This window comes from Tenrec ecaudatus, chromosome 10 (genome assembly GCF_050624435.1).
Source record: "Tenrec ecaudatus isolate mTenEca1 chromosome 10, mTenEca1.hap1, whole genome shotgun sequence".
NCBI classification, from domain to species: domain Eukaryota; kingdom Metazoa; phylum Chordata; class Mammalia; order Afrosoricida; family Tenrecidae; genus Tenrec; species Tenrec ecaudatus.
In genome coordinates, this window is record NC_134539.1 from 73,429,462 (window position 1) to 73,443,232 (window position 13,771).

At 45.0% G+C, this 13,771-nt stretch overlaps 1 protein-coding gene across 1 annotated transcript in view; it reads right to left on the reverse strand.

Annotated features, from left to right (window-relative positions):
- The window catches only part of ENTREP1 (endosomal transmembrane epsin interactor 1), a 101,908-nt gene that overhangs the window by 20,394 nt on the left and 67,743 nt on the right, over positions 1-13,771 (reverse strand). The window contains exon 4 of the mRNA XM_075559076.1: positions 1,812-1,940. Within this exon, the coding sequence (XP_075415191.1) occupies positions 1,812-1,940 (129 nt within the window). The remainder of the gene's footprint in view (positions 1-1,811; positions 1,941-13,771) is intronic.

Sequence of the window (13,771 nt, forward strand, 5' to 3'; positions counted from 1 at the left end):
CTCCCCACCCCACCCCCACTGGCGCCCAGCCTTCCACCAGGACAGCAGGCCTCTGAATTTGTGGCCATGGCATCTATTTCAGGAATAACTGGCCGGGCTGCCCAAAACTCCACTGGGATGCTGCAGCAGGCCGGCCAGCCAGCCAGCGGGTAATCAGGCCCGTTGGCTCAAACGCATATCTTAAAATAGAGGGCAAGGATACTCCAGAGGCTTCTGGCTCCTTAGCGGGGCTTTCCCCAAGCCAAGGCCTGGCTCGGAATGTTTTGGGGGTGAGACAACTCTCAAAACTCCAGAGACCAATTAAGAAGACCAGGTTTACATCCCACTTCACCCAGAGAATGAAGCTCTCTCTGCTTTTTGCAGAGATTACTCTCTTTCTCTCTCTCTCTCTCTCTCTCTCTCTCTCTCTCTCTCTCTCTCTCTCTCTCTCACACACACACACACACACACACACACACACACACACACACACACACACAAAGATCTAAAGAAAGCCACAGTGGTTGGTGAAAAGCAAAGGTCTCGGGGTTCATGTCACTCACTGGGCTCCTATTCTTTCCATCAGGAAGCAATGTTTTATCCAATCCCCTAAGCCAGACTGGTTTCCTATTTGTCTCAGACTGGAGTGATTTGTTTGTTTTGTTTCGCTACTTGCTTTGGTTTTCTACAGTCGTTGCCTTTCCCACGAGACAGAGTGCTTATGGCTCTTGTACGTGCCAGCCCACCGCTCTCAGGGCCCCGAGGACTGGCTGAGTGGCCCTGGGAGTGCGGTGCGAGCCGGGTGTCAGGCCGACTCCTTGTCAGGGAATTTGGTTTGGGGAAGTTTTCAGGACTGGTGAGACTAGAGTGTTTTACTGGTGAAAATGTCAAGACAATGACAAATTAACATACAACATACAGATTTGTCTAACACTTACATCATAATATATCTATCTATAGACATATATGCACACATGTATCTGTTCTGTCTATCATATGTCTATTGGAGAAGTCTGGCCAGAGCGCTCCTTGGAGGCAAGGTTGCTGAGATGCCATCTTACATATTTTGGACAAGTTGCAGGAGAGACCAGTCCCCGGAGAAGGACATCATGCTTGGCAAAGTAGAGGGGCAGCAAAAGAGGGGGTGGACTGACAATGTGGCTGCAACGAGGGGCGCCAAGCACAGGAGCCCTTGGGAGGGTGGCCCAGGACCGGGCGGTGTTTCCTTCTGTCGTGCACAGGGTCCCGACGGGCTGGAAGCAACTCGATGGCACCCAACGGCGACGCCAACATACATCTGCTCAGTTGCGATGAAGTCAGCTCTGTTTCGGGGCAGCCCCGTGTGCGTCAGAGGAGAACTACTCTCCCTGGGCTTTCAACGACTGGCTTCGGGGAAGCCAATCACCAGGCTTCTCTCCAGAAGCATCCCCAGATAAGGTCATGAACCGTTTGTCCCACCTCAGGTCTTCACACCTCGATAGGATATAGATGTGTGTGTGTGTGTGTGTGTGTGTGTGTGTGTGTGTGAAATTCACGACTTCTCATCTAGCTACCACCCCCCTCAGGTCTCATCTTGCCTCCTTTCCTTTAAAAACAAAGAACTATCTTGCAACTCTTGAACTCCAAGAAAGCAGGCCCCTCATAATTTAAGGGGCGCGCAATAACCCACAGCTCTTCCTGCACCCAATCCTGCCCCTGAGCCACCAGTCAGGGCTTGCTCAAGCGTGCTTGCAGCAGCCCCCTCGTCTGAGAACGGCAACCGAGGAGCGGTGCTGCCAGTCAAGGGCTCTGGGGTGCATCGGTCAGCGGAGGTTGGACTCCGGTCAAGGTACCTTGAGTAGAAGATGGACGGCACTGCAAGGCTGAACCGGGAAGAGTTTCAAGGCATTTTCTTTGTCGGTGCATTTGGCTGGTTGGAATTCTTCACAGCAGAAACAAATCTTGCCTTCGCCTAAATCCACCTGGAGTGGGAAAAGTTTGATGATTAGGGAAATTACCAAAGCTGCAACGCCCCTGACACTACAGACCGAGGGATGGCAGGCTGCTAGGTATCTCCCTCTCTGTCAGGACTGACTGCTGTCCTGGCTAACAACCAGCTCCCAATCTCAGTGGCTAACAAAGACGGGTCACGTGGTGTGTCCACGGCAGGGTGGGGGGGGCTCTCTGCTCTTCCTGTTGGCCAAGGCTCCCGGGTTGGTGGGGCAGCTACTCCCCAGGCCAGACTGATGGAAAGCACTGATCAAGTGCACACCAGCACTTGAAGTAGGGGCGTATGAAACACCTGATTAAGTCCAAGTTCAGATAAACAGCAAGTGATTCTTTAACATATATCAGCATGTTATCACAGTGCAGGAGATGCTTCAAAAATGAGTCACCATGGATCTGAAGTTCAAATTCAACAACTAGATGTCCTGTGTTCTTATTTGCTAAATCTAGCAACCACACCTTAAAACTTCCACCTCGAAAATGACTCGTTTTACCAAGGGCTCAAATGGAAAGAAAATGTTTAGAGAGGGATGATGGCAACATATGTACACATGTGCCTGATACAATGGATGGATGAATGTGATAAGAGCTGTAAGAGCCTCCAATCACATGATTTTTTTTTAAAAAGATGCATTTTCTTACCCAAACAAATCACATGACCCCATCTTACTCCAAAAGGGCAAGGTAATTTGGCTCTACCATATGTTTGTAAGAAGCACAGGACACATAGTTGGTGACCAGGATACCTAGATCCAGTAGGTTTAAAGAGATCTCTCAGTTCATGTGCTCAAGGTGGACATAGATTCCAGACGTTTCTTTTCTTCTCTTATGTAAATTGATGACCTCATACATCTTTAGTGAGATGCTTGGAGAACTTTTGATCATTTTCCCAATGTTTTCCTTGTGAAAATAAGTAACACCTGATTTCAGGCGGCACTCTGGGATGTAGTGGTTACACATGGGCTGCTAACCACAAGGTCTGCAGTTCAAAACCACCAGCCTCCTCAGTGGGAGAACGACAGGACTTTCTACTCCGGAAAAGAATTAAAGTCTTCCCCCTGACACCAAGCCCCATGCTTAGGGTGGACAGAGCCCAGTGGAAGGGGAGATGGAGCTGTGTTGAGCGACAACGCCTGGGTCTCGGCTCACGGGGCGCCTGTCCCGGCAGAGACTACTCGCACTAGTGTCCACAGTGATGTGACATGGGGAACACTGAGCGGTGACAAGTACAATCATCTTACACCCCAGGGGATGGTTAACAATGTTTTACGTTTCTGCCTCTATGGGGTTTTGTTTTCCTGCTTTAAGTTTGCTTGGTTTGTTGTTGTTTTAAGTTTGCTTGTTTTTGTTTGTTTGTTTGTCTTTTGTTGTCTGCTAGCTGGCTTGTTGCTGTTGGTGGGGTAGTTGGTCTTATGTGGTTTTGAATTTGTCATAATACAACCGCCAAAGCCAACCTGAGCCATGCAGAGCCCAGGGACAAGCAGGTGGATGCGGGGCCCCACGGAGCCTCAGTGCCAATCCAACAACAGTCCGTTCTGCTCACGTGGGCTGCTCCATCCTCGCCTCCATGAAATGATCACTGAAGAGAAGGGGCTCCAACTAAATGTGGGGAGGAAAGCAGATGGTGCCTGGCTGTCAACCGGAATAGTGTCTGGGGTCTTTTAAAAGGCGTGTATTCAAACCAGCAGCCATGTAAGCGAGGGGTCAAGTAAGTCCACATGGAAGAAGCACACCAGCCTGTGTGATGCAAAGACGACAGCAGCAAGCTCCAAATATGACAAAGGGAAAGTATCAGAGCCTGCATCGTGAACACCCAGTTTGTGAAAGGCTGCGGAGGACAGTGGGGCCCAAAACCCATCTGCGAGGGGCTGGTCAGCATAAGCCGCTGGCAGAGTCTCAGTAGCCGTAGGCAAGAGACTCGAACAGCTTTACTATCAGATGGACATCATTGTAACAGTGATTACACTGGGTCGAACTTGAAACTCAGTCAGTTGACCTCCCTCTTAACCCAACCTGAAATTCTTCTATGCGCTAGTATTTCTTGCTAATTTCATGAAAAAAATTTCTCCCCTGGCCTTTTCAATATTCAAGGAGGTCTTTCTTTCTTGCCCACTATTTGTATTTTTATCTCTGTATTATTATTTTATCCTTACCACTGTTTGTAGTTTCTGTTTGGATTTCCAGTTTGTTTAGCACAGAAGGAGTAGGGGCAGAGAGATAAGAACTGATGCAAGGGTTTATTGGGCAGGGAGGGGAGGGTGGGGGAGGGAGGCAAACAATGCATGTGGGAGCGGGGAGGGAGCACTAGAACTGAGAGTGATTACACAACGCATTTAAAACGTGGGTCAACCATGGTGGGGGGGGGGGTGATTTTTAAAAGAAAGTGCTTTACAATGGTTGTGGTGATGACTGTACAACTCTTCTGGATGTGACTGACCTTTGAACTGTGTGGTGTGGGGATTAAGTGCCAATAAAACTGTTTTTTAAAAGAGCTCCAGTCTGGAAAGTCATGGGCACTTTTACTGTTTACAGATGCACTGTGAGCGTCATGGACTTGAGGGCAGTGAGTTTGGGTTGGGTTTATTTCAGGTATCACACCTTCACTCCACCTGATCCAACCAAGCCAAACTCAGAGCCATAGAAGCAATTCCAAAACACAGGGACTCTATTGGGTAGGGTACAACTGCCCTGTGAGTTTCCAAGACTGTAACTCTTATGTGTGTGTGTGTGTGTGTGTGTGTGTAATAACTGACTTATTTTGACAAAACATTTTATTGGGGGCTCTTACAGGTCTTATAATAATCCATATATCAATTGTATCAAGCACATTTGTACATATGTTGCCATCGTCGTTGTCAAAACATTTTCTTTCTACTTGAGTCCTTGGTATCAGCTCCTCTTTCTTCCCTCCCTCCCTCTACAACCCTCCCACCTTTCCACCCATATGAACCCCTGATAAATTATAAATTATTATTATTGTCATATCTTACACCATCTGTGGTCTCCATTCACCCACATTTCTGTTGTTCATCCTCCTGGGGATGGGTGGGAGGGGATTATACATTGATCATTGCAATCAGTTCCCCCTTCCTCTCCCTTCTCCCACCTTCCGCCCACCTTCATGGTATAGCTACTCCCATTACTGCTCCTGAGGGGTTTGTCTGTCCTGGATTCTGTGTATCAAGAGCTCTTATCTGTACCAGTGTGCATGCTCCAGACTAGCTGGATTTGTAAGGTAGAAATGGGGCCATGATATTAGGGGGGGTGGGTTGGAAGCATTAAAGAGCTAGAGGAAAATTGTATGTTTCATTGGTGCTATACGGCACCCTGATTGACTTGTCTCTTCCTTGTGACCCTTCTGTAAGGGGATGTCCATGTGTCTACAGATGGGCTTTGGGTCTCCACTCCAAACCCCCTCGTTCACATTGATATGATTGTTTGTTTCAGGCCTTCCGATACCTGATCCCATTGACACCTCATGATCACACAGGCTGGTGTGCTTCTTCCATGTGGGCCTTATTACTTCCCTGCTAGATGACTTCTTATTTAACTTCAAGCCTTTAAGACTACAAACGCTATATCTCGTAATAGCCAGGCCCCATCAGCTTTCTTCACCACATTTGGTTATGCACCATTTTGTCTTCAGTGATCTTGTCGAGAAGGTAAGCATTACAGAATGCCAGGTTATTAAAACAAAGTGTTCTTGTGCTAAGGGAGGACTTAAGTCGAGGCCCAATGTCTGTCTGCTAACTTAATACTTAACCTATACATATATGTACATAGACCTACATCCCTATCATATATTAATATATTGACATATATACATGCCTATGTTTATACCTCTATGTATGTTATTGGCCTCCTAGTTCTTTTCTCTATTTCCTTTTACTTTCCTCCTGTCCAATTGTCATGTTCGACCTTCATTCAGCTCTCAGTAACTCCTCTCGGCGACATAGCACTCGATCAAACTCCACCAGGCATTCTGGACTGTAACTCCATAAGAGTAGAAAATTCCATCTTTCTCCTACAGAGGAGGCTGGTTTGGAACTGCCAACCTTGCAGATGTCACTATGTAACCACTACACTAGCAGGGCTCTTCTCCAGTCCGATATGTCCCTGAGGGGGGCCAGGGGTTCCTTATTCATTTGAACTGGTGACGTTGCCATGCTAATTTTAGCCAAACAGAAAAGATGGCAGTTGTACCTTCACCAGCTGCAAAACTCTTCAGGCATCATGAGAAGTGGTTGAACATGCACAAAGTTTTAGTTGCTAAATGGAAGTCTCTTTTTTAATTATTGAATTAAAATTCTTAGCCTAATTATAGTAATAAATTCATGGTATTTCCGCAGATTAGGAAAGAAGTCACTCTTATAATACAAGTTGACTAGAAAACTAAGGGAAAACAAACTAACCATGCACTGCTGGATTATACAATTTCCCCTTCTCCCTTTTTGGCTGAAGTTTCTCTTTTTTTGAGGTGAAATATACATGTCCAAAAATGCATGCACAAATTTTAATGTACCATTTGAGGAATTTTGAGCACATATCCAACTTTGTAAAGCAAACCCTTATCAACATACAGAATATTGACATCACCTGAGAAATGTCTGTCAGACTTAGTGGGAGTGGTGGGTAGGGAGTGGTGAGCAAACAAGGCCATAGACAAGGGAACAACTAGGGAATTAAAATCAACAAGGAAGAGAATGTAGAGATCCTAGGGGTGTTGAAGCAACAGCAATCTAGCTGAGAGAATTACTAAAATGCAGAAGAAGGGTGAGTGTGATGGTGGGAAAGGAGGAAGGTACAATGAAATGGAGAAAAGAGCTAGGAAGCAAAGATATGGATAGAGGTACATATACAGGTGTGTACATATATACATACATTAGTTCTTAAAAATAGAGGTATTGGCACAGGTACATATATTTATGTGGCAATACATGGAGGAAGTGGACAGACTTGGTCCTCTGCTCAAGCTCCCCCTCAAGGCAAGAACACCTTGTTCTAACAACCAGGCACCCTGTGATGTTGTGTTAGTCTGGGTACATTCGAGAAACAAATCCACAGAAACTCAGATGTATAAGAGAGAGTTTTATATAAAGGGTAAGTACACATCAAGAAAACATCCCAACCCAGTGCTTCCCAAACCCACAAGACCAACATTAACCCATATGTCCGACACCAATCCACAAAGTCCTCCTCCATCTCACAAAACACACACTATGATACTGACGGCAGGAGGAAAGCTGAATCAGTGAATGTGTAAGCATCTCAGCTCTGGCAGGGGTCTCCAGCACCCAGGACTGCATCTGGGTAGGTCCATGTGGCTTTTCCTCAGGAATGTCTTGCAGGAAGTTAACCTTGCAAGCCCAAGCAGGGAACTGACTAAGGCAGCTGCCTCCTGGTCCAACCATCAGAAAGCAAGAGACCTGAGAACTAGAAAGGTGAGGCTCACCGAGCCATTTATCCTCCATCCTACAATTAACCCCACATGTGTTTATCAGCCACATTGGCACAATAAACTAACTAACTCAGATGCTCACCCTGCTGGCACAATCACTGAAGACACAGTGAGTACATAAGCAAATGTGGTGAAGAAAGCTGATGGTGTCCAACTATCAAAAGAAATAGCAACTACGGTCTTAAAGAAGCAGCCATCTAGCAGAGAAGCAACAAGCCCACATGGAAGAAGCACACCAGCCTGTGTGATCATGAGGTGTCGATGGGATCAGGTAACAGGCATCAAAAGATGGAAAGCAAACAAACAAAGATGTTGTTGAGATCTAGGGGGTCGGAGCAGAGACTCAAAACCCACCTCGACACAATGGGACAACTCCTCACAGAAGAGTCACAAGTGAAGGATGAGTCAACCAGGGCACAGTATAGCACCGATGAAACACACAATATTCCCTGATTCCTTGAGGCTTTCCCACCCCACACTATCATGACCCCAATCCTGCCTTTCATTGTGGGCTAGACTGGAGCATGTACGCAAGTACAGATAAGAACTCGGGACACATAGAATCCAGGTCAGATAAACCACTCAGGAACAGAAATGGGAGTAGTGATGCCAGGAGGGTAGGGGGAAGAAGAGGCGAGGTGGCGGGGAACAAACTGCAGAAGAAGGGAGGTAGCGGTTGATGTAACATATGAAAATAACCCGAAAGGCATTCCTGAAACCCAAACGAAGGCTGACCATGATAGTGGGACAAGAAGAAAGTAAAAAGAAATAGAAGAAAGAACTAGGAGGCAAAGAGCATTTATAGAGGTCTAAATATGGATATATACATATAGAAATATATATATGACGAGGGGGAAATAGATCTATGTACATATATTTATAGGTTTAGTATTAAGGAAGCAGATGGACATTGGGCCCCTACTCAAGTACTCCCTCAACACAAGAACACTTTTGTTCTAATAATCCAGCACTCTGAGATGCTCACCTTCCCGACATGATCACTGAAGGCAAAGTGGGTACATAAGCAAATGTGGTGAAGAAAGCTGATGGTGCGTGGCTATCAAAAGATATAGCATTTGGGGTCTTAAAGGCTTGAAGATAAACAAGCGGCCATCCAGCTGAGAAGCAACAAATCCCACATGGAAGAAGCACACCAGCCTGTGTGATCACAAGGTGTCAAAGGGATCAGGTATCAGGCATCAAAGAACAAAAATCTTATCATTGTAAATGAGGGTGAATGCGGAGTGGGGACCCAAAGCCCATCTGTAGGCAACTGGACATCCCCTTACAGAAGGGTGGAGGGGAGGAGACGAGCCAGTCAGGGTGCAGTATAGCAATGATAAAACATACATCTTTCCTCTAGTTCTTAAATATTTCTACCCGCTTCCTTCCCCCTAACATGATCTCAATTCTACCTTACAAACCTGGCTAGACCAGAGAATGTACACTGGTACAGACAGGAACTGGAAACAAAGGGAATCCAGGATAGATGACCCCTTCAGGACCAGTGCTGAGAGTGGCAATACTGAGAGGGTGGAGGAAAGGTGGGGTGGAAAGGGGGAACCCATTACAAGGATCTACATATAACCCCCTCCCTGGGGACAGACAACAGGAAAGTGGGTAAAGAGAGAGGTCGGACAGTGTAAGATATAACAAAATAATAATAATTTATAAACTATCAAGGGTTCATGAGGGAGGGGAGAACAGGGAGGGAGGGGAAAAATGAAGAGCTGATATTACGACCTCAAGTAGAAAATAAATGTTTTGAGAATGAGGGAAACAAATGTACAAATGTGCTTGACACATGGATGTATGTGTGGATTGTGATAAGAGTTGTACAAGCTCCCAATAAAATGATTTTTAAAGATACAAAAATAATCATTTATAATTTATCAAGGGGCCATAGGGGGAGGGGCAAAGAATAAAGAGAGGAGCTGATACTAAGGGCTCAAACTGAATGTAAATGTTTAAAAAAATAACAATGGCAACATATGTGCAAATATGTTTGATCCGATTGATGTAAGAGCTGTTAAGAGCCCTCAATAAAATGATCTTAAAGAAAGAAATGTCCCTCATATCTTTTCCCTATCAGTCCCTGCCCCACATGGTTGTTACTCAGTGGCATCTACACTTCTGCATCCCCCACCCCACCTTGGGTGACCCCTGCTAGTATTTGAAGTACCAGAGACTTAGCTTTGAGAATCACAGCAACGCAAAGCCATCACCATATGACAAACTGGCAGACAAATGGTAACCAAAAGCACAATGCTGGAGAAAATAACTCAGTCACAAAAACGTACATACTGAATGCATCCATGGGCATAATATCACTTCAAGTAAGAGAAACAAGATGCAGATAAGAGTGTACAATAGATTTATTTTTGAAAAATAAATCAGCATTTTTCCATTGGGCAGGAGCCAAACCATAACACACAGCACTTCCTTGTTAAAAGAAAAAGGGAAGGTGAAAAAGAAGTAACTCTTGATTACATGACCTGGAAGACTTCTGAGAGCTCTTTAGGTCAAAAAACAAGATGCAAGGAAATGAGCTCTTTAGATCCAAGTCATGTATCATGATTAACTCTGCCCCATATCTACAATATACAAGGGGGTACACCCCATTTTTCCCTGCTAGGCGAGCACTGAGCAACTGACTCTGAGTTAGTGCGCCCAGTGGCATCGCCTGGGATGGTTCTCTCTGGTCACAGGGAATTTTTTTGTAGAAGCAGTTTCTCTCGAACCTCATTTTTAGTGATGGCCGATTTAAGAGAACAGCCTGTGGCTGTGATATTTTGTTTCCTACTCAGGAAAAAGGCCACAGAAACTGTTGTGATGTTGAACACAGCTTCCAAGGACAGTGCTGTGGGAAAAATTTAAGTGTACAGGTGGTTTTCTTGTTTCAAAAAGGTGAAATGTCACTTGATGACAAACCTTGTTCTGGACTTCTATCAACTTCCCGAACAGACGAAGATGTTAACAAAATGTGTGAACTTGCACTCAAAGACCGACCAGTGAAGAGATGGGGACGTTATCTGGACTATCGTGGGGCTTGGTTCAGCTAATTTTAACAGAAGATTTTGGAATGAGAAGGGTCATTGAGAAATTTGTGTCTTGGGTTCTGACTGACCAGCAAAAAGAATGTCAAAACGTGCCGTGCTTTGAAAGAACAGCTCTGACGCAACCCAGTGTTTCTGCCAAGGCCACTACTGGTGATGAGACATGGTGCCATTCTTACATCCCCAAAACCAAACATCAATCAAGCCAGTGGAAGATTCTATCATCACCTCGCCCCAAAAATGCTCACCAAGTGGAATCAAAAATCATTTGTCTTTTAGATGTAAGGGGGATAGTGCGTTTGGAGTTTGTTCCACCGGGTCAGACTGTTAATCAAGCTTTCTATTGAGAGGGTCTGAAAAGATTACATAATAGTGTATGCCCAAATAGACCTGATTTGTGGCAGACGGGGGGCTGGTTTTGCCACCACAACAATGTACCTGCGCACGTGGCCATGTTTCGACGCAAACAGCATGCTTCTCTTGCCCCACACACCTCACTTGCCTGACCTTGCTCCATGCAACTTCTTTTGGTTTCCGAGAATGAAGAGGGGCATAAAAAGACAGCGATTTGAGGGATGTAGAAGAGGTGAAGAAAAAAAACCAGGGAGGTGCTGTCAGCCATCCAAACAGATGAGTTTGAAGAATGTTTCCAAGAATGGAATCGCAGATTTGACAGATGTATGAAGTGCCATGGGGCATATGTACTTTGAAGGCGATAAGGTTGTTTTATGAAAAAAAATTTAAATACTTAGCTTTGAAAATTTTTTTTTGCTTTTGGGAGTAGTACCCCCCTCATATTTACATAGGATTATATGAGCAAGAAAACATCACAAATCTTCCCATCTAGTTGCCAGGCATTTAGGATGAATGAAGGGGGTGGGGGAGAGAGGATGGAAAGTCTGCCTTTCCCTTTAAAGGAAATATTGTCAAATTGATGTATGACCGTGTGTGTGCCCCTGCATGAAGCGATCCTTTAGAAAATGGTCAAAAGCAAAATGGGACAGGTCCGAATAGTGTGACTTCAAATTATTTAGAAATTCTATCCTACGCTTTTATGGCTCGTCCAAGTTTTACAAGGAGCCTGTGCTTATACAGATCGTGAAAAATCACAAAGTTGGGTTTGGGGGCAGGGGGTGTCATTAAAATACATTTAATATCACTGAATTATACATGTAAAAATGTTGAATGAGTCAAGGTTTTCTGGCATTTACAAAAGATTTACCACACTAGAACAAGTTTTAAATACTTTTAAAAGCTTTTTAAAAAGCCGTGGCCCAGGTCCTATGATTGGCCTGCTGTTGTTGCCCTTTTTTAAAAAATCATTTTATTGGGGGCTCATACAACTCTTATCACAATCCATCCATCCATCCATTGTGTCAAGCACATTTGTGCATTTGTTGCCTTCTTCATTCTCAAAACATTTGCTTTCTATTTGAGCCCTTGGGTATCAGCTCCTCATTTCCCCTCCCCCACTGCTGTTGTTAATGCTGTTTTGAAACTCCCTAGGACTATTCTCCTGGGAACCGGGAGAGAGAACCACAAGATGTCTCAGGAAAAGTCGCCTATGCCCTCAACCTCTTGTGGCCAGTGGCCAAAGGACTAAGGCTAACCTCTAACTATGGTTGCCCCTAAGGCTCTCTCCTCTCTCGGTGTCGCCCCTCCTTCATGAGCTCATTTTCAAGGTAGGTCCACACTCCAGGGCGCCCTTCCACGCTGCCCCCCAGAACAAGCCCGTGTTCTTTGGCATAGCCCAGCACCCTCTCTCGAATGGCCTGTGTCACAAAAGCCCACCTCATTCTCCAGTTGGGCATTTCATTACTCCCTCCATAAACACGGACTACCCACCTTCCATGCGTCACGATACACCTCTGGCCACCTGAGAATGCTGGTGGCATAGGTGGGTATGCTGTGGGCTACTAGCTGCAAGGTTAGCAGTTTGAAACCACCAGCTGCTCTGCGGGAGAGAGATGAGACTTTCTACTCCCATAAAGAGTTACAGGGTCGGAAACCCACAGGGGCAGTTCTCCCCTGTCCTAAAGTGTCACTAGGAGTCAGAATGGCCAGGAGTCTTTTTGTTGTTTTCTGTTTTGTTTTGTCTTCTGGACACGTGGTAAACATCTTGATTAGAAACTTCTTTTCTTGGCCGTACTTCTTTCTTTGTTGTTTAACAGCTTTATCAGCACTTCATCCACAGATCGTGCAATTCAATAGCTCTGTCATATCCAAAAGGGTTGTACAATCACTACCACAATCCATGTTTGGTCATATTCTTCTTCCTTGTACTCCTCATGATGCATGTCATTGTTTTTTAATTGCAGAAAAAATACAACAAAGCATTCTCCAATTCAACAGCGTCAACATGTACGATGCAGCGCCATTGATTAGACTTTTTGGGTTGTGCAACCATTATTGATATCCTTTTCCAAATTATAGAAACTTCTTTTTACTAAGAAACAGCTTTAAATCGACTGGAATCCACATTCTGGGATCCCTGGAGGTTGGGGTGACCCAGCCAGGCTTTTGAACCTTGATCTTTAAGCAGATTGGTCTCCTAAAGGTACCTTTAAATCAATCAAGCCTTGCTGATTAATAAGGACCAGGATGCACTGGGCATGGTGCTCTACAGAAGAAGTGTCAGGCAACAAACTCCAGGCTTGGCCTGGAAACTTCTGTAAGGTCAATTGTTATTATATAAACACTTCCCTCTGCCCTTTTCCATGACAATGGCCACAGGTAGGGTAGCTGGATTTTTTTCAAAGCTCTTTCATCTTTGGAACTTTTTTTAAAAAAACATTTTATTAGGGGCTCATACAACTCTTATCACAATCCATACATATGCATATATCAATTGTATAAAGCACAATCCCTACATTCTTTGCCCCAATCATTCTCAAAGCGTTTGCTCTCCACTTAAGCCCTTGGCATCAGGTCCTCTTTTTTTCCCCTTCCTCCCCACTCCCCCTCCCTCATGAGCCCTTGATAATTTATAAATTATTATTTTGTCAAATCTTGCCCTATCTGGCGTCTTCCTTCACCCCCTTTTCTGTTGTCTGTCCAACAGGGAGGAGGTCATATGTGGATCCTTGTAATCGGTTCTCCCTTTCCAACCCATCTTTGGAACTTTTTAGAAGACATTTTGAACAAGCCCAAATAGCATCCGTTAAAGGGCTCAGCTGCTAAGGTGCTTGTCAGTTTGAGGCCACCAGTTGTCCTGTGGGGAGTGGTGTGGCGGTCTACTCTGGTAAAGATTTATAGCCTGTGACTGCACAATAGAAGGTCAGGCACAGAATGG